A 23,612-nucleotide genomic window follows, 5' to 3' on the forward strand; every position below is an offset into this window, starting at 1 on the left:
CTGCCATCTGTTCTACTAACATCTATGAAATGCAGTGTAAATTTTTCTTCAGAATCCTGACAACAACATTAACTTTTGAAGGTCCATGTCATGATCTCTGCAAATTGTTGTCTAATTGCTCAGGCTTACAACTTATGCAGACTCTTCTACCTCTGCCTCCAGGAGCCACAAACCTTCTTACTCTATTGGATCTTTAACATAGTTGTCCATAGTCTAGTGACAATGGGATGCAAGTCTAATATTGAAGCTGGATAGGATCTTGTCAGTTAAGAGGAAAATATAAGAAGGCCACCTGTGAGAATATCTCTTTCACTGCTCTGTCTGCTCCACAATTTTAGATGAGGTCTGGAGGCTAGGTATTCATTACCTGCAGTTCTGACTTAACTATCCTTGTCTCCTGAAGGGAGCAAGAACATTTCTACAAAACTGAAAGCATCACATATCTTTCTGTAATTGCGTGGACCAACTATTTGTAACATCTATCACTTTTATTTTTGGAGATATTAAATTCCATTTTTTCAAGTTTAAAAATACATTTGCATTTAAAAATATATATGAAATATCTCATTCTGGAGATAAGAAGTCACACAAGGTCTACGAAGTTATTAGAATTAGCGTCCTAGTCCGAGGATATGTAGGAGGCTAGGAGGGTCAAGGCACATGTGTTGCTCTCCATGGTGCTGATATTCTTTTTGCAAAATGATTCCTTCAACTCCTATGATTTACTAACTGCTTTAAAATTTTCCAATTGCTTACAATTTCCTCTGTCTTATTTTTATATTTTGTTATGATATAAACTTGAATCTCATTTTCCATAAAATAAATTGAACTTTGATTTATAATTCAATGTATGGAATTAATTTTAAAAATTAGCCAATTCTAACTCATATGCCATATTTAACTACTTACAATAACACACACACATTTTATTTTTTATGATTTACTCACTTTTTCATAATGTGATGATAGTATAATAATCTGAATAAAAAAATAATGTTGGGGCATGTAAACTTTTTCTGCACAATTCCTCCTAGGTGACCTCTGAAAATGGCCAAAATTTCCCTGAGGGGAAATCACTCTGCTCTGAAATCCTACCTTCGTCTGGCAGTTTCAAAAATATTATCATATTAACATTGAATCACTTACCAAACTCAAATAAAAATAAATTTTCTGGATGTTAAGTAATAGAAGCTACAGACCAGCATTTTTTTTGCCTTTAGATTTGTAGAAGTCCAATCATAACTAAGCTACTATTTTATTAACTTAAATAAGGAGAAACAAAATTGTTTTGAATGCAGACATGATCCTTTCTATTTTCTATAAAACACAGCTATAAATTAAATACCATAGATGAAGGTCTATGAGTCTTCGTTCATATCTTCATCATTACCCTGTAACATTGGGGAATTTCATCCATAAATTCATCTTTCCTCCAGACAGTACGAGCAGAAATCAAGTCATGTTCAGCTTGAAGATATTAACTTATTTTTAAAAATTTTTTATTATTCATTTATTCACATGTGCATACACTGGGTCACATTAACTTCTTAATCTATTAGAAAGAGACACTGAAATTAATTAAAATACTACATAGCATTTATGGAAATAGCTTGATTTAATTTAGATGAATGTGTACTATAATCTCTGTATCAATGTCCATATACATGTTGTATAACATTATCATCTTATTGACTTTTAGTTAGGTGTGTTTCTAGTAGAATCAGCTTAATTTCAGCAATTATAGCATTATCCTGTTTTAAATTTGTGCAACAAAGGACCACCAGTTGAAGTATGAACACAATATGGTTATGATGAATCTTCACTTCATTTCCTTTTTCCCACCCAGGGATTTCCAGATCTGAGAGATGACAGTTGAGAATTATACTGTCTTTACTGACTTTGTATTCTTAGGACTTTCTGAAAGACAGGATGTGCAACAGGGGCTCTTTGTGGTTTTCCTACTTGTTTATGGTATAACTTTGGTTGCCAATCTTGGGATGATTCTGCTGATCTACATGGACACCAGACTTCACATACCTATGTACTATTTCCTGAGTAATTTATCCTTCTGTGATGTCTGCTATTCCTCCACTGTTTCTCCCAAGATGTTGGCTGATTTCTTATCTGAGCAAAAGAGAATTCCATATAATTTATGTGCCATTCAAATGTACTTTTTTGTAGCATTTGTAGACATAGCATGTCTCATGTTGGCTGTCATGGCCTATGATCGTTATGTGGCCCTTTGCAATCCTCTTCTTTATACAATTACAATGTCCCAGAGGATCTGTATCCAGCTAGTGGCTGCTGCCTATATTTTAGGCTTGGTGGATTCAGCAATTCACACCTCCTTCACATTTCAATTGTCCTTCTGCAAGTCAAATATCATCAATCACTTTTTTTGTGACATCCCTCCCTTGCTAGCCCTATCCTGCTCAGGTACATCCATCAATGAGATAGTGATGTTCACTTTTGGTGTCTTTATTTTGGGATGCAGTATTCTCACTGTCCTCCTCTCCTATAGCTACATCCTAGTTACTATCTTTAGGATGAACTCAGCAGAGGGCAGGCACAAAGACTTCTCTACATGTGGTTCCCACCTAACAGCTGTGGCCATATTTCATGGTACACTCCTGTTCATGTATTTCCGTCCCAGCTCTAGTTATTCAATGGACACAGACAAGATGTCCTCTGTTTTCTACACAGTTGTGATCCCTATGTTAAACCCACTTATCTATAGCTTAAGAAATAAGGATGTGAAGGGTGCTCTGAGAAAAGCAATCAGCAACAAATTCTGCTTTTGGTAAAACTTTGTTTTCCATTCAAAACTTCTTGAATATTCTGAGAATATGTTCTGGTATGTTGATATTGGTCATCACCCAAACAACCTTCATGATATTTTCCATTCTTTTTGAGTGCACACAATTTAAGTATAAGGCTCAGCAATTACTGGCTTTGCCTTCTCTCTAAAGAAGAATGTTTAGGGTGCTCTGGAAAAATTCATGAGCACTAAATTTTGTTCTAGGTGAAAGCATGGTTTTTATCCCAAATGATTGAGATTCTGGGAGTAAAGTTCAAGTATTTTCACATAGATTCTCACCAATGAAACTTTGAAGGAATTTTCCACTTCTTACTTTGTTACCTGAGTTGAATACAAGGAGTAGTAATTATTGATATTCATAATATCAATAATATCAATGTTTTGTCCCAAAACAGAAGAGTCTTTTATCCCTCCCTTCTTCACAGATAATCAAGGTCTCGATGACATGTCATAAGGTATAGCATCTCTTCTTGTAAGACAATCAACCTCTTCTTTGTAAATTAATAAAAACTATTGTAACAAGTATAGTTACTGATTCAAAAGATAACTTTAGAGAGTAAGATTAGATCTTGTTATATTTTTTCTATATATTATTCTTAAATTTCCATCATAACATAAGTAAATAAGTAGTTAATAAATAAATAAGGATGAACAAATTTTCAATTTAAGACTCAAAATTCATAAAAACAATGAGCTTGCCTCTTTCTTTCATTGCTCTGCTTTGCTATTTACTATGTTGTGCGGCAGGATCCATTCAAAAAATTATTAAATGAGCAAAGTGTTGTTCCCAGCAAACCAGTGCAAAAAGGACCATTAAAAATTTAACAGAAAAAATATATCCTATCTCCCTTCCTTTCATTTTACTGCACTGTGTTCTCTTTATAAGAGATCTAATTCCAGCTCTTGACTTTACACTATGATGAAATCTGGTATGAGGAATAGTGTCAGTGGAAGGAAAGAAGTTTCATACTAAGATTCTGAAATCCTCATCAGTTCTTCAAGGCACCTCACACAGTGCTCATGTACTTTCTTTCTTGCCTTCACTCTGGAAGACACATAGGTTGCTATTGACAACTGGACCACAACTGTGCAACAGAAGCAGATAGAGAAAGTCTCTGGAAAGAGGTGTCAGTCTCCCTCAATGAGCTCATAGCACAATTCTATAATATTATTAAATATTAGTTTAAATTTTAAAAACTGAAATGCTGAATTGCTACAGATAAATTTATTTTGTATATTCTTGCATATGAAAAATGTGCGTATTGTATAAAAATGATTCTCAACCAAATATTAATAGTGGTCATCTCTGAGTGGTTGGATGTTAGATGATGTCATAGTATATTCTAAGGTTCAATGTAGTTAATCGCATGTGTTTTCAGCATGTAAGAACTGAATAATGAATCCTATCATTAAAATGTAACCCATTTTCACCTTTTCATGTGTATTCATTTTGTTTTCAGAACATGCATGGTTGTACAGTTTTCCATTTAAATCCTCTTCCTGAATTTCATATATCCTTCAGCTGTGAAATGTGCTAAAGATTATATTCTTCCAAATATCATAAGAACAAACCAATTTTCAAAAGGATGAAATTTTAGCAGGATATTTTTGTTGCATTTTAAATTTAAAAGTGTTTGTAAGAAATAAAATATTTCCCTGTCTTTTCAGTATTTGTTCTCTCTAATTTGAAATGACATACTTGTTCATAAAATGCAAATCATAGGATTTTAGTCACTGTTGATTATCTACCCAAATTAAGATATTTCATTAACAATACTAATTACATTGATACTATCTATTCAGTGTACTTGTCCAAATAAATTGTTCTATATGCATGCTTTTAATATTAAAAATTGCATTTATTGTATCAGAAACTAAACATATTTGTAATTAAAATTTCCTCACATTACACATATATGTTCTTTAGTTTTTCTTTAGAGACACTGGTTTAATACCTTTTATTCTTGTGCAGGAATCCATGGTTTGGGGGATTACTTTGTTTTGTTTTCATTTTAAGAAAATTATAAAGATCAGAGAGATTTTAGAAAAGGATTAGGACTTAGAAGTGAGGCAGACATGTCTATGAATTTATGTCATAATAAACTATGAGCTATGTGACCGTACTGAAGTCTCAAGGTGATATTGTTTTCCTGTTCAACAGAATTTAATATAATCATTTTAAGATTATATCTATACATCTCTATCACTAACATGATATATGTGATATTGGTTATTAGAGTCCTGTGATCACACTCAACTGACTCCTAGGGACTTATTTCTTACTGAGAAATGAAGGGATGTTTCAGTTCATAACACTATATGAAACAGTCTCCAGGCTCTTGTTCCTGTCCTCAATGGAGCCTGCTGATCTAGCTTGTCAGACAACACTTGCAGGTTCTTGCCAAGGATATGTCTGTCTATCTCTGGATTTTTTGTCCAGTCTCTGCCTTCAACCTTAAAAGGTTGAAGTTCAGTAGAGACCTGAGTTCAGTAGAGACTTCTGCATGGCTACCTGTGCTGGAACACCACTCTTCAACTAAGGCCAGGTGGTAAAACTACACTATTGAACTAAGTCCCAGACCCCACATTTCCAGGAAGTGAGTTTAGATAATTAATTCAACAGTGCCTCATTTTTTATTATCCTCAGTGGTACTGTGCCAAGGCTCATGGCTGAAATAGCATAATTAGCTACAAAGAATCAACATCTATTTTGGTGAATGTGCACATATATTTCCTGCTTCCTATTCAGGCTAAAGTACTTCATTTTGATCAATCCCAAGACACCGTTTCTGTTTTCATCTTGAATTATTTCATTGGCTGTGGCGCTATTATACTGTTGTTCTCTATAAATAACATCATTTTAAGGGTCTTTATTGGCATATATTACTTTATGGAGGTATTTATTGTATCCCCTCCATATTGATTGCTCAAAGGACTTTTGTCATAATATTTCACACATGAATATATTGTACTTTATTCAGTTTAACCCCTCTATTACTCTCTTTCACTACCCCCCCACAACCTAAATATTCAACAGCTTTCCATCTATTTCATTAAACCATCTTCTTAGTAATGCAGTGTATTTTGATATTATCTATTCTCTACCCTCTCTTGTCTTCTTCTAGCTCTTCCTACTCCTCTCAAGCAGCTCCAGTATTCCAAAAAAGTATACATTTATATAGACATTTATCTTATAGGTCTATATCCCAATTATGAGAGAAACATGTGACCTTTTTCTTCTGAACCTGCCTTTCTTCTTGTAGCATGATGATCAGTTTCATCAACTTACCTGCAAATGTCATTTGTGTTTTATGGCTGAAAAATACTATATTGAGTCAACACACCATATATTCTTAGTTTATCAAGACAGCATCTGGGCTTTTTCCATAGCTTGTCTATTGTGACTAGTGAACTAGTAAACATGGGTGTGCAAATATCTATACGGTATCCTGACTTACATTCCTTTGAATATATACCAGGATCTGATATCACTGGATCAAATGATAGGTCCATTTTTAGTTTTTTAAGGAAACTCCATACTGTTTTCCATAGGGTTTTCACTAATTTACATTCCCAAAAACAGTGTACAAAGGTTCCTTCTTTCCTCCTGCACCCTTGCCAGCATTTATTGTTTGTGCTGTTAATAAGAGCTATTTTGACTCAAATGAGGTAAAAATTCATTTTGATTTGTATTTTCTTTATGGCTAGGGATGTTGAACATTTCTTGTGGTCCAGAATATTGAGCATTTCTTCATTTATTTAAAATATATATGACCTTCTTGTTTTGAGAATTGCCTGTTCAGTGAATTTGCCTACTTACTGTTGCTTATTCTTTTGGAGTTTAGTTTTTTGAGGTACCTATATATTCTTGTTATTAATCCCTTGTCAAATGTAAAACTGGAGAGAGAGAGAGAGAGAGAGAGAGAGAGAGAGAGAGAGAGAACAGGGAGAGATAGAGGGAATATGTTATATTCAGAAACTGGAGGGGGTGTCAGAAAAAATACAGGTGTTAGTATTTGAGGAATACTTTTAGAATGAGTAGGATTTGGACCGGTAAACTATAATCTTACATAGTTATATGGAAATCAATTTTATTGATAAAAAAGTCTTTCTGAATTACAATGATTGTCTTTGACAGACAGACAGGGGGGTATGCTGTGTCCATGACATCCATTACTGAGAGTAAGTCTAAAAGACACATAAAGAATAAAGAGAAAAATTAACTAAGGTTATTAGACATCAGAGAATAAGTGAAAGGTAACTGTTCCCCTGATGTAAATGCTTAATATAGTATTTACTTTAAAAAATAACAAAAAAATTGCCGCAATATAAATGATCTGTGAAGATCTTAACACTAGTGTTAAGCTCTGGCCCTATTCTGTGATGGGGCCTTATTATCCATAGGTAATCTTAGAGAGTATCTATATTAAATTGACTTTTATAACAATAAGGGATAACTCAAATATTAGATATTGTTGAAATGATCAGATTCATTTCATCTTATGCTGAGAAACAAATTTTAGCTAAACATTTATCAATAGGCATTTTTGACACCCTTCTTATTTGAGTTATATATTAGGAGATTCAGCGTAGCATTAATTAGGGTAGCAGACACTGAAGTCACTTTAATAATATTGATAGAGTGATCTATTTTGGGGCATAGATAATTGAAGATCAGTGTGCCACAATAAATAGGAATCAGAAGTATAGAACTGTTTTTTCTTTCCTCTTCAGAACCTATTCTGAGGAAGTTGCTATAATACAGACATAAAAGAGGACCAACATTGCAAGAGGAAATTTCCACCGATACTCATGAAAAATCAATTAGAATGATGTCAGGCATTTAAGTGTCAAAGCAGGACAGAAAGAGGATCAGAGAGATTTCACAAAGTTGTGGCAAATGTTTTAGGAGCAGAATGCTAGATGGAAAATATTAATTATGTGAAAAATTGACTCAGCAATTCCCTCCACACACATATGTAATACTGCATGTGCAAACTGGCAACAAATCATCTTGCACATAATAATGGTGTAAAGCACTAGGTTGCATAAGCCATTGTAGCCAAGAGGAAAAATTTTGAGTCAGCCAAAGAGAATAAAAACATAAACAAACAGCACAACCATTATAAGAGATGGTCTTTTTTTCAGAAATCAAGTTGAAAAGCAACTTGGAGACAATGATAGAAGAGTAGCATGCATCTGTGAAGGGCAGCATGCAGAGAGAAAAGTACACTGGGGTGTGAATGTGGGAAATGTTTGTGATTAGTAAAAATCACCTTTGATTTCCCATCCTGGTAATAGAGTAGATAGGAAAAACAAAAACACGGCAAAAGTACTCTGGAATTTGTGATGATCACAAATCTTGGGAAAAAGCATGGTCTTCACAGTACCATTCTCCAACCTCATAATCTGAAGTGCTTCAGAGTTTCTACCTTGTGATAGAGTCAAAATTTAAGTATTCATACCCATTTGGACAAGACACAAATAAAAAAAGAATAGTGATTAAATAAATATAACAATAGTTCTGAATCTACAGTACATCAATAGTAAATAGCTAAACATTGTCTATTTTTTAAAAATTAAATCATCAGTATGTCCACTCTATTATTTAAATTACCATCACCACCTTTCTATGGGTTATAAAACTCTAAACCTGGGATTTACCTTTAATTTACTTATCTCTCTCATCTATCATCAATGTACAAGTTTGAGGGAGAATGAATTTGTTTTGTCAGACATCTAATTAGTAGTAGCATCTACTTCCCTACTTCCTTTTGTGCTTTTGTTTATCTCTACAATACGTAAGATTTTTGTTTTTCCAGGTGAAGGTGAAGCCTTGTAAAGTGACTAGAAGCCCTGTGATTTTCACTTTGAGATAAAGCTCCCCCATAATAAACTAAGGAATTCCCTTCAGTTATTTGAAGTCCGCTGATAAAAAAACTGAGCAAAGATTCTGAATTACTTATCTCACGGACTGAGTCTTTTTGATCAGTAGCTATTAAACCTTGTTCAAAATTACTGACCAAGTTTCAGTTCATCATCTGGAATATGGGAATGATAGCACTTCCATGTTGGAAGCACTGCATATACTTAGTATGGGAGTAGCTGGGCCAATCCTCTAGAAATATATGATTCAGGTGTACTGTTAGAATCCACATTTTCAGGTTTAGTACTCAGGACTGAAGAGCAGAAGGAAGACTGTAGCCACATTGGCCTTGGTGAATCCCTGCATATTCTCCAATCCTAAAATCAAGAATGTGTGGCCCCATTGCAAAAGGTGGAATATGTCCCCGCTTCAAGTCTGTGCAAGGGTTCATGTTAAATTGATGGCATTTATTCATTGGCCCAGTGAAGTATTTTCCTAATAGAATTATGAACCTACCTGTCCATGTTTTTTTTCATGGGAAATTTTTTGAGTTATTGTCATCATTGATAACTATGGGAGACGAGGCAGTGGAAGGAGACCTTGACGTAAGCACGGCTATGTCAAAGGCCTCTTGGCTGATAGCTATGCACCCAGCCAAGGGGAAGCAAGGTTCAACAAGGCTGCCTTGCAAGAAAAACAGGGCATGCTGACCTGGGCAGTACAGTCTGTACTAAATAACAACACACCATAGCTGCTCTGCTCCTGCTGCCTACTCGACTGGACCCATGAGAACTGGACCTGCATTCCACTCCACTTTCCCATCTACGCTGTATAAATAAGTGCACCTGGAGGCCGAGGGGGTTGCTGGCATCTCTCATCAAGAGTGTCACGCCCACCAGATCTCAGCTTTCTCTATGTCTGTCTTTTTGTTTTTTTCTTAATCCTCAGTCACCCCCAGTTAGGTCAATGGACCTATCCGCATTGGTCATGAGAAATAGCAGCCTAATAGTAACATGAATATTAGTAGAAAGATGGGGCTGAGGCAAGAAAGACATTTCCAAAAGCAATAGCAAGTCAAAGAAAATAATGGAAACATAAGAAAGTAGATAAAGTAATTGGAAAATGGTGAATTGTCTTCTTTTCACTGGAATATACGGTGCATAGGTTACATTAATAAAAATTTCCCTCCTGAGAAACTGAATTACGATAAATAACATGAAATGTAGCTTAGAGAGATCATATTAAATTACATATTTTTAACACCTTGTTAAATAAATGATATAGTCATAAGTGCAACTGAATGAAAACTCAAGTGATTCTTTGTTCAATTAAATATAAACACATACACATTATCTTTGGTATAAATGCATGATTTTAATGGTGTTTTTTAAAAGGAAGCTGTATTTTATGCATGCTTAGAAATTTACAAAGCAATCACAATCTATAAAATTATGGACTCCTGAGTGCACTGGCAAACACCTGTAATTCCAGCTAATCAAAAAGAGGAAACAGTGGAGCACTGATTCCTCACACCTGTAATCATAGATACTCTGGAGGCAGAGATCAGGCGGATGGCTGTTAGAACTCAGTCCCTGGCAAATAGTTTCAGAAAGCTTATTTTGAAAAAAAAAAAAAAAAAAAAACTGTCCTAAAAAATGGCTGGCAGAGTGGCTCAAGCAGTAAGAGAGAATACACAGCAAGCATGAAGCCCTGAGTTCAAACTCCAGTACTGACGAAAAAAAAGGGACAGAGAAAAGGAAACAGGATTATAATTTGAGGTCAGTTATGCAAAAAGTTATTGAGGTTCTCTTGCAAGTACTCATCCCTGTAATTCTGGCTATTTGGGAGGCAGAAGCAGGGGAATAACAGTCTAAAGCCAATCTACATAAAGATAGTTGGCGATCCTATATGAAAAAGAAACCCAAAGCAGTAGGACTGGAGGTATGAGTTAAGTGGTAGAGTACTTGCTTAGCCAGCAGAGAGCCCTGAGTTTACACACACACACACACACACACACACACAAAACTCCATCAAATTCCTTTGTTTTTTTACCTGACAATATTTCTTTAAAAGTGACATATTCATGAGTTTACACACACACACACACACACACACACACACACACACACACACACAAACACAGAGCTAAGGCTCAAGAACATGTTTTACAGAATGAAATTATTTTCTTTCTTATGAATAACAATTTTTAGGAAATCCAGAAAAGAAGCCCTAATCTATCATCTCATTTTATAATTTTTGTAAGTTTAGAAAAAGAAGAAGAACAAATAATGCATGAGGCAAATTCCTCTACATTAACTGAATTCCTTTTTCTTAGAAATTATCAAAAACCCTGGGTTGAAAGTAGTTCTATTCCTGAATTTCTAGTTGTCTATACCATTGTTTTGTCTTGGAAAGATCATTTATGTCATTCAAAAGTAAAATACAGTGCTAGACATGGTGGCACACATGTATAACCCCACTTATTTGGAAGGTGGGGATAGGAAGATCACAGTTCTAGGACAAGCCGAGAAAATGAAATGCTATCTAAAAAAATAATTAAAGCAAAAACAATGTATTATGGACATGACTGAAAACACAGAGTTCTTGCATGACAAGCATGAGGTACTGAGTTCAAAACTTCAGTATTGTTTTGAAAATGAATGAGTAAAATACAACAAAATCTCAAGTAAATGTCCGAGTAAAGTCCATTGTTGTGCTAGTATTCTCTATAGCACCTTCCTCTCGGTTTGTCCTCCCAAACTGTCTCAAACCTGGTTAAAGGTTCATGTTAGTAATTCATCAAGACTCTCCTGAAGAATTAGTCTACATTTAGGCATCATGGTTAATGCCTGTAATGCCAGCTACTCAGTAGGTTAAGTCCAGGAAGATCACAATTCAAGGTCAACCCCTGTAAGAAAAAAGGTAGCATGATCCAATTTGAACAAAAATTGTGGGTGTGGTGGCACCCTACTATGTGGATGGTGTATGACGGAGAATCATTGTCCAAGATCAATCCCAGCTAAAAGCACAAGACTTTATCCAAACAATAAAGATCATAAAAAAGGACTGCCAACATGATAGAGTACTTGCCTAGCAAGTATGAGGCCTCAGTTCAAGCCCTAATACAACCAAAAGATATAATTATATACTTATTGATCTATATATTAAATCATAACTTCTAATATGTGACTGTGAATGTTCATTACTCTAGAATAACATGTTTTGCACTATGCTGAATTATGACTGAAAAACAAAGTGGAAAACCAAAAAGTGAAAATCAATCCATGCAATAGTATTGTGTTTGTTTATATTCTATGAAATTATAATTAACTAGAGTATGATATAGTCTTTTAGCATAAATTATATAGCATCAACAACCATGATGCAGATTAGTAAGTAGTGTATCTACACAGGCACTTAATAAAGAGCATTTGTCTAAGTACACAATCAATGTTTGACTACCTCAGTTGATTCTGTTCAAGTTTATAATGTCAACATATTGGGAGAAGCTAGTTGAGAAAATATTGATATGACCACACATATGAAGAACTGAGGAAACTGTGACAATCAATAATCCATTAAAACTGTATGAGCAAAAGAAATAGACTGTCTTGGCTATTCTACTTGACATTAAATATCCTCCTATGAAAACATACCAAAAAGTAGGAAAAAATCAAGAGGATCTTCATATTTTCTAACTGGAATTTGTGGGAAAGTTTCACAGTTTATAGAAAACTGTGACAGAAAAAATATCTGGGGAGAGGAAAGATAATTTTGGAAAAGAATCTTGAAGTTTTTCCACTTGTGCCATATGTACTAAATTTAATCATGCTCTTTCCTTATTCTTTCTTATGAGCAACAATGTTGTGGAGAGCAGGTTATGAGAAGCTTATGAGAACTGGACATAAGCAAGCTGAGGTGCAGCTCAACTGTTTTTCCTAAGATTATCTGTAGGCAAAGATAGGCACAGCCCCGGCCACAGAAGAGGGAAATGCAGAACAGCTGCTTCTAAGCTGTTTACTTTCAAAGAAGCAGGAAGGCAGGTTTCACCTGTTACAATGGATGGAACCTCTGTTCCATCCTGTTTACTACTGGGTATAAAAGACTCATTGAAGGATGACCCCAGGATTTTGTCTTGGGGCTTTTGCTTGAGGCTTTTGCTTTTGGGCTTTTGGCATTTTGGTGTGGGAGGCTTTTTGAAAGGAAAAGAATTGCTGAAGGAGAACTGCTGAAGGAGGATCGCTAAAGGGGAATTGCTAGCAAGCCTGAGGGCTGAGACTTTAAGAAAGCTAAAGAGAACTTTATACATAGGCTTTAGGAAAGCTAAGCCAAAGAAAAGCTTAAGCAAATATGGGACAGTGCAAGTCTGAAGACTGTGAATTTTAGAGTTATGCATATGCAGATTTTAGGTGAAACTGTTGTTGAAGTCTGAGCACCTTCAGAGGAACTAATGCAGAAACTTTAAAGTGACAGAGGTCAATAGGAGAAGGGGATCAGGAACTAGAGAAAAATAATAATTAAAAAAGTTACAATAAAACATGTATGTATATACACACATATATATATATATATATATATATATATATATATAAAGAAAGCTAAAGAGACAGTGCAAGTCTGGGGGCAAAAACTGAGAGATTAAAGAACATCTAAGAGAAAACATGGAACAGAGGAAGTCTAAGGAAAGAGGTTTTTTTTGTTGTTGTTTATTCATATCTGCATACAATGTTTGGGCCATTTCTCCTTCCTATCTCCCTTTCCCTTTCTCTCCACTCCCTCCTTCTCCCTCCCCACCCCCTTGCTCAAGGTAGAAACTGTTCTGCATTTAGTTGAAGAGAGAGTATAAACAATAATAAGAAAGACAAAGCATTTTTGCTAGTTGAGATAAGGATAGCTATACAGGGAGATTTCTAGCCTTGCTTCCATGTACAAATGAGTTACATTCTAAGTTGATTCTTCTCTAACTGATCTTTACTGGTTCCTGATCCCCTTATCTTATTGATCTCTGTCGCCTTAAGGTTTCTGTATTAGTTCCTCTGGAGTGGGGACATCAAACGCTTTCATGCTACCTATCCCCATACCTCCCATATGTGCTCTCCCCTTGTCATGTGACCCAAGTCCAACAACATTGCCGTATTTGCCCTAGATCTAAAGTCCACATATGAGGAAGAACATACGATTTTTGGTCTTCTGAGCGTGGCTAACCTCCCTCAGAATGAAGTTCTCCAGCTCCATCCATTTACTTGGGAATGATAAGATTTCATTCATCTTCATGGCTGAGTAAAATTCCATTGTGTATAGATACCACATTTTCTTGATGCATTCGTCAGTAGTGGAGCATTTTGGCTCTTTCCATAACTTGGCTATTGTGAGTAGTGCTGCAATAAATGTGATCTTACTTTTCTATGGTTTTGAAACATACAGAGCTGAGTGTCAATTTACTTTAGAGTTTGGTGACAATCTTTGTAATCCTGGCCATATTGTGGTTTTTCTTCTAGTTTCTGGTTATATGGCTATGTTGATTTCTGAATATCCACTTAATATTTATTTTGTTTCAGTTATAAATGCCTGTATAAGTTTTACCAAAAGAAAACACTGTTTAATGTCAGAGCTCAGGCAGTTGCAGGATGTAGTTATTAGTTTTTGTATGTTTAGCAGTTTCCTTTACTCTGTATAATTTCAAACTATGCTGACAAAATAAATGAAGCATGAAATTCATTGAATAAGTCATTGAGTAAGATAGATTTCATTACTAGAATTACAGCACCTAGTTTATATAATGGAAATTCGTGAGCCTGGTTTCCCTTGGAAATTTCCTTGAACATATTTGGTAAAGGCCAGGATCATGCATCCTCCTTCTGAAGGAAGGACATTGTCAGTAGACTGTTGTCTGTGATTATCATGTTTCTGGGCACTGGTGACCCCAGAAATGGCAGTTAGATAGAGAAGTTTTTTACTTCATTTTTTCTCAATTGTTTCTCTCTGATGCCTTTAACTCTACTTTAAATCACCTAAATTCTCCCAAAACTAATGAACCAATAAAGAAATGGGCATGTGAACTAAACAGAACTTTCTCAAAAGAAGAAATTCAAATGGCCAGAAAACACATGAAAAAATGCTCACCATCTCTAGCAATAAAGGAAATGCAAATTAAAACCACACTAAGATTCCACCTCACCCCTGTTAGAATAGCCATCATCAGCAACACCACCAACAACAGGTGTTGGTGAGGATGCGGGGAAAAAGCAACCCTCTTACACTGTTGGTGGGAATGTAAACTAGTACAACCACTCTGGAAAAAAATTTGGAGGCTACTTAAAAAGCTGGACATCGATCTACCATTTGATCCAGCAATACCACTCTGGGGGATATACCCAAAAGACTGTTACTCCAGAGGCACCTGCACATCCATGTTTATTGCGGCACTATTCACAATAGCCAAGTTATGGAAACAGCCAAGATGCCCCAGCACTGACGAATGGATTAAGAAAATGTGGTATCTATACACAATGGAATTTTATGCAGCCATGAAGAAGAACGAAATGTTATCATTTGCTGGTAAATGGATGGAATTGGAGAACATCATTCTGAGTGAGGTTAGCCTGGCTCAAAAGACCAAAAATCGTATGTTCTCCCTCATATGTGGACATTAGATCAAGGGCAAACACAACAAGGGGATTGGACTATGAGCACATGATAAAAGTGAGAGCACACAAGGGAAGGGTGAGGATAGGTAAGACACCTAAAAAACTAGCTAGCATTTGTTGCCCTTAATGCAGAGAAACTAAAGCAGATACCTTAAAGCAACTGAGGCCAATAGGAAAAGGGGACCAGGAACTAGAGAAAAGGTTAGATTAAAAAGAATTAACCTAGAAGGTAACACCCATGCACAGGAAATCAATGTGAGTCAATGCCCTGTATAGCTATCCTTATCTCAACCAGCAAAACCCCTTGTTCCTTCCTATTATTGCTTATACTCTCTCTACAACAAAATTAGAGATAAGGGCAAAATAGTTTCTGCTGGGTATTGAGGGGGGGAGCGGGAGGGGGTGGAGTGGGTGGTAAGGGAGGGGGTGAGGGCAGGGGGGAGAAATAAACCAAGCCTTGTATACACATATGAATAATAAAAGAAAAATGAAAAAAAAAATAAATCACCAGCTTCACTTCATTAGAACAAGGCTTTCTCTATTAAAGCACATTTTTTATTTAAGTTAACAAATTTTTAGCAACATATTGCTACTACAATTTTCCATTCATGGACAGTGGGAATTTTGCTACATGTACTGGAGGAGCAGCTATGTTTATGAAGTTAAAATTTTAATCCTTTGTAAATGCAGGGTAGCATTTTTGTTTATCTAATTTCAACACCACTTTTCATGCATATTCATATTAGAGGGTAACATGCATAACATGGTACAAGATGTCTGAGTAGAATATGTTTTGAGATTTTTACTTCAGTTGGACTCCCAAAGGACTGTAAGTCCTATCTAATCACAGGTCTGCAGATTTAACTGGTATGTCAAAAAATAGGGAAAAAAAACATTAAAGGTTATAAGGTATTTGAGGGAAGTGGAATAAGGATTAAAATTCAAAAAATGCCTATGAGTATATGAGATGGTAGATATTTGAACTTTGTAATATCTTTTATGTACATTTCATCTGCTGTGAAGACATCATGTGAATATTATGTAGGAAGTCATAATCCTTTATGACCTCTTGTGCTACCTAATATACCTGCATATCTGAAATTTGGTTCAGATATTCTTTATAATCCTGAACAGCTGCAGCTTTGAAGGTGAGAAAGGTGAGCTTGCCATATTGCTGTCTTAATGTTCAGGCTTATTGCTTATGCAGACCATTGTACCTCTGCCTCCAGCAGATCTACATCCTAGTGACAATGAGATACAAAGCTATTATTGAAGCTGGATAGAACCTTTGAAACTAATAGGGAAGTATAAGAATGCAATATTGAAGAAGGTCTCTGTCATAGCACTTCCTGCTACAATTTATAAGACAAGGGACTGGGAATGGGATTTCATTACCCACAGTTCACATGTAACTATGCTTCTCTATTACAGAGTGCAAGAACATGTCTACAAAACTGAAAGCAACAAATGTCTTTTGAGAATTGTTTGGATATCTGGACAAAGTAATTGTTGATAATAACTAGCATCTTCTTTCCTGAGGATTCTTTATTTATAAGAGTGAGGTATTAAAATTCATCACAGTACTACTAAGAATTGTGTGGAAATAGTATAATCTAATTTAAATGACTGTGTGCTACAACCTCTGTAAAACGTTCTACAAAAACACATTTTTGAGTTTTGATGGACTAGTAAGTCTTAATGACTTTTTGTTAGCTATATTTCTGGTAGACTCAGTTTGCTTTAAGCAATTGTAGCATTCTATTGTTTTGAATTACTGCAACAAAACACTACCAGTTGAAGTTTGAATAAAGTAAGATGATGATGACTCTTCAATTCCATATTCTTTTACCACCCAGGAATTTCCAGATCTCAGAGATGATAGTTGAGAACTGCACTGTCTTTACTGACTTTGTATTCTTAGGACTTTCTGCTAGACAGAATGTACAACAGGGGATCTTTTTGCTTTTCTTCCTTTTTATGGTAGAACTCTGATTGCCAACCTTGGAATGATCCTGTTGATTCACACAGACCCTAGACTTCACATACCTGTGTACTATTTCCTGAGCAACCTTTCTCTGATGTCCTCTACTCCACTATCTCTCCTAAGATAGATGGCTGACTTCTTATCTGAGCAAAAGAAGATTCTATATAATTTATGTGCTATTCAAATGTATGCTTTTGCAGCCTTTGCAGATGTGGAGTGCCTCATATTGGCTGTCATATCCTATGATTGTTATGTTGCCATTTGCAATCCCCTTCTTTATACACCTACAATGTCCCCCAGGATCTGTACCCAACTAGTGGCTGCTGCCTATGCTGTAGGCTTGGTGGACTCAGCAATCTATACTTCTTGCACATTTCAACTGTCCTTCTGTAAGTTAAATGTTATCAATCACTTTTTCTGTGACATCCCTCCCTTGCTAGCCCTCTCTTGCTCAGCTACATCCATCAATGTGATGTTGCTGTTCACTGTAGGTGGCTGTGTTTTGGGGTTCAGTATTTTCACTGTCCTCTTCTTGTACAGTTACAGTCTTGCCACTATCTTTAGGATGAACTCAAATGAGGGCCAACTCAAAGCATCCTCTACATGTGTCTCCCGCCTAACACCTATGGCCAAATTTCATGGTACACTCCTGTTTATGTACATCTGTCCCAGTTCTAGTTTTTCAATGGACACAGACAAGGTGTCCTCTGTTAGTTGGAATCCCTATGTTAAACCCAGTGATCTACAGTTAAAGAAATAAGGATGTGAAGGGTGCTCTGAAAACAGCAATCAACACTAAATTCTGTTCTTGTTGAAATCATGGTTTTTATCAACAAATTTGGGGATTCTAAGCATAAAATTAAACACTTTTACATAGGTCACACCAACCAATGTAACTAAGTTCAGTGTAAAGATTAGTAATTATTGGTCTATTCTTCCATCTAAAGTAGTGAAAAATAGAAATAGTTTAATTTTGTCAATTGACACAAAATGTACTTTTCTTCCCTTTTTATTGATGAGTATGTAACAGTGGCATATAACGAGGTAGAGCAAATTCTTCCCACATAATTCAATTTGTTCTCTCTGAGTTATTACTAAAAATTAATATTGATTCAGTGACCTTTTTAAAGAGTGATATTAAGTTTTGTTTCTATTCTTCCTATGTACTGTATATCATCTTTAAATGTCCATCATTACACTTGGAAGTAAGTCAATAGGTAATATATTAATAAATAAAAATGCATGATACATTTCTACCTTTAGACTCTATAAAGGGAATGTATTTGCTTCTTGCTTTGACTGTTTTTATCCTTTGGTATTTACAAAGTTCAACTCTCAGGTGCCATTCAAAAACTTATTGAAAAAACTAAACAATTATCTAAAACCCTAGTGTTAAAAAGAGAATTTGTAAATTAAGCAGAAAAAAAAATGTCCTTTCCTTTCATTTCACTGCGGTATGTTCCTTTTAGAAGAAAACTTCCTGCCCTTTTGTTTTTGGCCTAGAATGAAATGTAGTATAAGAACCTGTAAAGAATGTTTCTTTTTATACATGCAATTCCTCTTCAGTGTTTTATTACACAGTCTGTGCATCAATCTATTGACTTCCCTACTTGTCATCACTCTGGAAGACAAATATAACGTTTCAGCTGTACAATAACTGCACAAATGGAAGCTAATTGCAAAATATATGGACCTCTCCACAGCCACCTGAATAGTGGAATCTGTCTCTCTCAATGAGCTCATAGCATTATATTATTATTTTGTTGATGTGAAAATAAATAAAAATGAAATACCTGGCAATATTGGATAAACCAAAAAAGGGAAAACCATTAATGGAAATTCAAGTAATATTTACATTGTTATTTCATTTGTAAATATTTGTGTTGGCTTTTCATGCAGCTGGAAATTAGACTGATTCAGTCAAAATAATTCTAAAGATAATTTTTTTGGTGGTACTGGGAATGGATCTCAGGGCCTCATGCTTGCTAAGTAGGTGTTCTTATCCTTTCAGCCACTCCACTAGCCTAAATATAAGGTTAATAGTGAACATCTCTGAGTTGTAGAATGTTGGATAATGTTAAAATAATCTCAGTACTCAACTTTGTTAATTGAATGTGCTGTTCACAATGTAATAACTGAATGATTAATCTCATTATAAACATGTAGCACATTTCTACCTTCACAGGTATATTCATTTTATTTTCAATGGTTGTCTTTAAAAGAACATGAATGGCTATTCACAGTTTTGACTGAAATACTATTATTGAGTTTTATATACATTTTTAATTATACAATGTGCTGTGTTTTATATACTTCAAAATATAGGAGTGAAATGATTCATAAAAGTGTGCAATTTCAGAAAGATATATGTGTTGTTACTAATTAAATAGAATTTACAAGAAATAAAATATTGCCCTCATTCTTCAGTATTTGTTCTCTATAATTTCAAATGACAAACCTTGTTCAGAAAATTTATCAGAAGCTCTTAATAACTGAGGAATTACCGTCCCAAATCAACATACTTCATTGAAAACATATTATGTTGAACGTTTTTAAAACTATGCAAAGTCATATTTAAATTTACTTTCACTGCCTAGCTTTTACATATATCTTTCATTTGTATATTTTTACAAAACATTTCTTTAATAGTTTTACTTTGGGAAGGAATTCATGACTTTTAGTTTAGTTTATTAGTATCATAAGAAACTTAAAAGACAGAAAAGAGTCTTTAAAAGAGGACCACTGGACTTTCAGTGAGTCAGACATGGCTTCAAGTTCGTGTCGAGCTGGTGAGCTGGATGATCATAGTCAGGTATCACAGTGATTTTATTAATGTGTTGGTCTGTTTATATTACATTAATATATTTGCTAACAGGAGTAATACACACATTATAAGATTCTATTTATCTCTATCAGCAACATGAATATTTCTGGTATTTGATAAGAGAGTCCTATGATCACATTCAGCTGACTCTCAGGGACTAACCTCCTACTGCTAAATGACAGTATTCTTTAGTTCATAGCACCATAAGAAACAGAGTTTCCAGGCTCTATTTCATGTCCTCCATTGAGTTTACAGACAAAACATGTCTGTCAATCTCTGACTATTTTTCCTGTGTCTGATTCACTCCTGGTTCAAGCTGAGAACAGGCATATTCATGGCTACCATGAGGAGCCCATCACTCCTCAACTCAGGCCAGAGGTCTGAAACTAAACTATTGAACTAAGTTCCAGATTCCAAAATCCCACCAAGTGACTTTGGATAATTAATCCCAGAGTACCTTGTTTTTTGTTACCTTTTATGGCAGTATGCCAAGGATCATGGCTGTATTGCATACTAAACTATAAACAATCAGTATCTATCTATTTTGGTGAATCCATGCACTTTAAAGAATATTTCGTGCTTCCTATTCAGGCCAAAACACCCTTCCTGTTTTCACTATTGAAGGGCCACAATGACTAGAGTCCTATCAAACTACGGTTCTGTGTGGTAATGCCATTTTTAAAAAAATTATATTCTGTTATACTGAATGGATCTATGGACTAGATTGTTTTTGCAGTACTGGAGTTTGAACTCAGAGGCTGCACTTTGAGCCACTCCACCAGCCCTTTTATATGATGAGCTTTTTGAGATAGGGTCTCTTGAACTGTTTGCCAGAACCAGCTTTGAACCGTAATCCTCCTGATTTCTGCCTCCTGAGTAGCTAGGATCTCAGTCATGTGCTACAGGTTCCCAGCCCTGTGATCTAGATTTACATGAACAATACCTTCTCACTTCCAGAATGCTTTCCTCTTGAATTCAACCTCTTACCTACTCATTTACTTTTTTACTTTTTAGCCATATTTAATCTACGAATGAATCCACTTAAACAAACTAAAACTATGATTCTACCACTCCTAAGCTCCATATCTTTTATGATTTGGATATAAAGTGTGCCAAAATGCTCACATATTGACCTAGAGCCAGTGTCAGTTTTGGAGGTTCTGGAAACTTTTTGAAGTTTCTAAAACTTTACGTTCTGGAAACTACTTGAAGAATGTTTCAATGTAGGATACACATGGAGTTCTATCATCCCTGGACCCTTCTGCCTTTTTTCTTACTTCCTGTTGCCCTCTTCCACCCTTTCTTCCTGCCACCATGATTTTCTGTCCCAGTGCATGAGGTTAAATGATTAAGAAGGTAATCTACTAAAAATGAGCCAAAATTAATCCTTACTTTCTTAATTTGTTTCTGTCTGGTCTTTGGTAACAACAATAAAAATATAGCTACTACAAAATCCCTTCCTATTTGTCAGGGAGTAGTGTTCCTCAGAAATTATATCTACAGGCTGACAGATCAAAAGGGTTTGGAAGTAGTAGATTGTTGAGAAAATATTTTTGAACCAACCATTTATTTTGGCAACATTTTTAAATTTGCAAATGATAAGAAAATTCTTTTTAAGTCCATAATGTTGATAATGTCTTGTCATAGACACTGGCATGGAAAGTGCCACACTGAAAAGGAGAAAATATTGTATCAAATTCTCTTGACCCATGTGAGCTCTTGTATTACTGACCTAATTGGGGGAGACTAGAGATGCAGGAAAGACAAAAGGTAGAATACAGAACATGCACAAAGTTGGGGTCAGGTTTTCTGCCCACTCGGATGGAGATGCAAGAAAGCCTCATTACTTGTTTTTTACTTCTCTTCTCTTCTTTTACTTTGCTTCTTTTCTCTATTTGTTGAAACCTTACATCTTTTCTGTATTCTTTAAAATCTTACTTCTTTTCAATTCTTTAAAGTCTCAGTCCTTAGACTTACAAACATACAACATCAGCAGCCAGCAGCATCATCAGCAATAGCCAACCTCACAAGCAGCAAACCCCCTAGCAAGCAGGCAACTATCCTCAGGCTCATTTGCATCAGCCACCTCACAAGGAGCCAGCTTTCCAAGCAGCCCCCTGCATCCTCTTTCAGTGAGTCTTTTATATACACTAGCAAACGAGGAGGTTGAGCCACATTTCTTGGACCCCGGCATGACATTGTAACAGGAGAGACCTGTGAGGCTACTCTCTGAATGTAAACATCTTAGAAAAAGCAGCTTTGCTGCATTTTGCCCTCAATCTCTTTTGTGTCTGGGGCTGTGCCAAACTCAGCCTGCAGATTATTGAGCATAGGTATGCTAATGTCAAGTTCTCATAGGCTTCTCATAATCTGCTCCCCACATCAAATGATAACTTTCAATTTCAGACATAAACAATTAGTATAAGAAGCAATGGAGGGGTGTTAGGGAGAAGAAAACTTTTTACACAGAAAAGTTATATTGGACATCCCTAGTTGGGCAGGTAAAAGGGTTTTGGAAGCATAAGAAATCCCAGATGAAAGGAAAAATGGAGAGTCGAAAGTGATACGCTTTTCTCCAAAGATTAATGATGTTAAACTTTTTTTTCAAATACTTGAAATACTGGAAATTTTCATGTCTTTTTCTGTAAGAAATGTGTATATAGGTCTCTTGTACCATGTTTATTCACATTATTTGTCACTTGTTTTTTGTTTTCTATAGAGTGAGTATCATAAGAGAAGTAAGTTCTGTCATTCTCATGCATAGCTGGGTGACTATTGCTAATAATGCATTGTATATTTCAAGACACTGCAAGAGATGCTATTGAATGTAGAATCACAGAGGTAGGACTAATTTTGAAGGTGATGATTAGTGTGTAATGTTTACATGGCTGTTAAATCACATTCTATTCATAAGTTTGAACAATTTTATTTCATTGAGAAATACACTGTTAAACAAGATGGAACACATATATAATGCCACCAATTTTGGAGGTGTGGATAGGAAGATCTCAGTACTAGGATAACCTGGGAAAAACATGAAATGCTACCTGAAAATGACAAAAGCAAAAATAATGAGTTAGGCACATGGCTAAAGATAGAGTGCTTGCACTCTGTTTGTTCTCCCACCTTCTCTGTATGAGCCCTGGTTAAATGTTTATCTTAATAATTCATCAATAATACTCTCCTAAGGAATTGTCCTATGCTGAGGGATGTTGGTTCATGCCTGCAATATCAGCTACTTAGTAAGTTAAGATCAGGAAGATCACAGTTCAACATCAACTCCTGCAAAGAAAATTTAGCAGGAACCGATCTGAACAAACGTGGTGGATGTCATGGCACACCCAACTGTGTGGAAGGCATATGTTGAACGATTGCAATCTGAGGCCAGGAGTGGTTTCACTGGATTGTATAGTAGTTCTATTTATAGTTTTTCAAGGGACTTCCATATTACTTTCCAGAGCAGTTGCACTAAT

General features: G+C 35.5%; 1 protein-coding gene and 1 pseudogene across 1 annotated transcript; both read left to right on the forward strand.

The window, feature by feature from the left end:
• Window positions 1-1,865: 1,865 nt before the first annotated feature.
• LOC109681072 (olfactory receptor 5AR1-like) lies at window positions 1,866-2,804 on the forward strand. The gene has a single exon (XM_020155651.2). It carries the CDS (start codon window positions 1,866-1,868, stop codon window positions 2,802-2,804), a length of 939 nt encoding a protein of 312 aa, XP_020011240.2.
• Window positions 2,805-17,206: 14,402 nt separating this feature from the next.
• Window positions 17,207-18,130, forward strand: LOC109681075 (olfactory receptor-like protein OLF2; annotated as a pseudogene).
• The last annotated feature ends 5,482 nt before the right edge of the window (window positions 18,131-23,612 follow it).

This window comes from Castor canadensis, chromosome 1, assembly GCF_047511655.1.
Source record: "Castor canadensis chromosome 1, mCasCan1.hap1v2, whole genome shotgun sequence".
Taxonomy (NCBI): domain Eukaryota; kingdom Metazoa; phylum Chordata; class Mammalia; order Rodentia; family Castoridae; genus Castor; species Castor canadensis.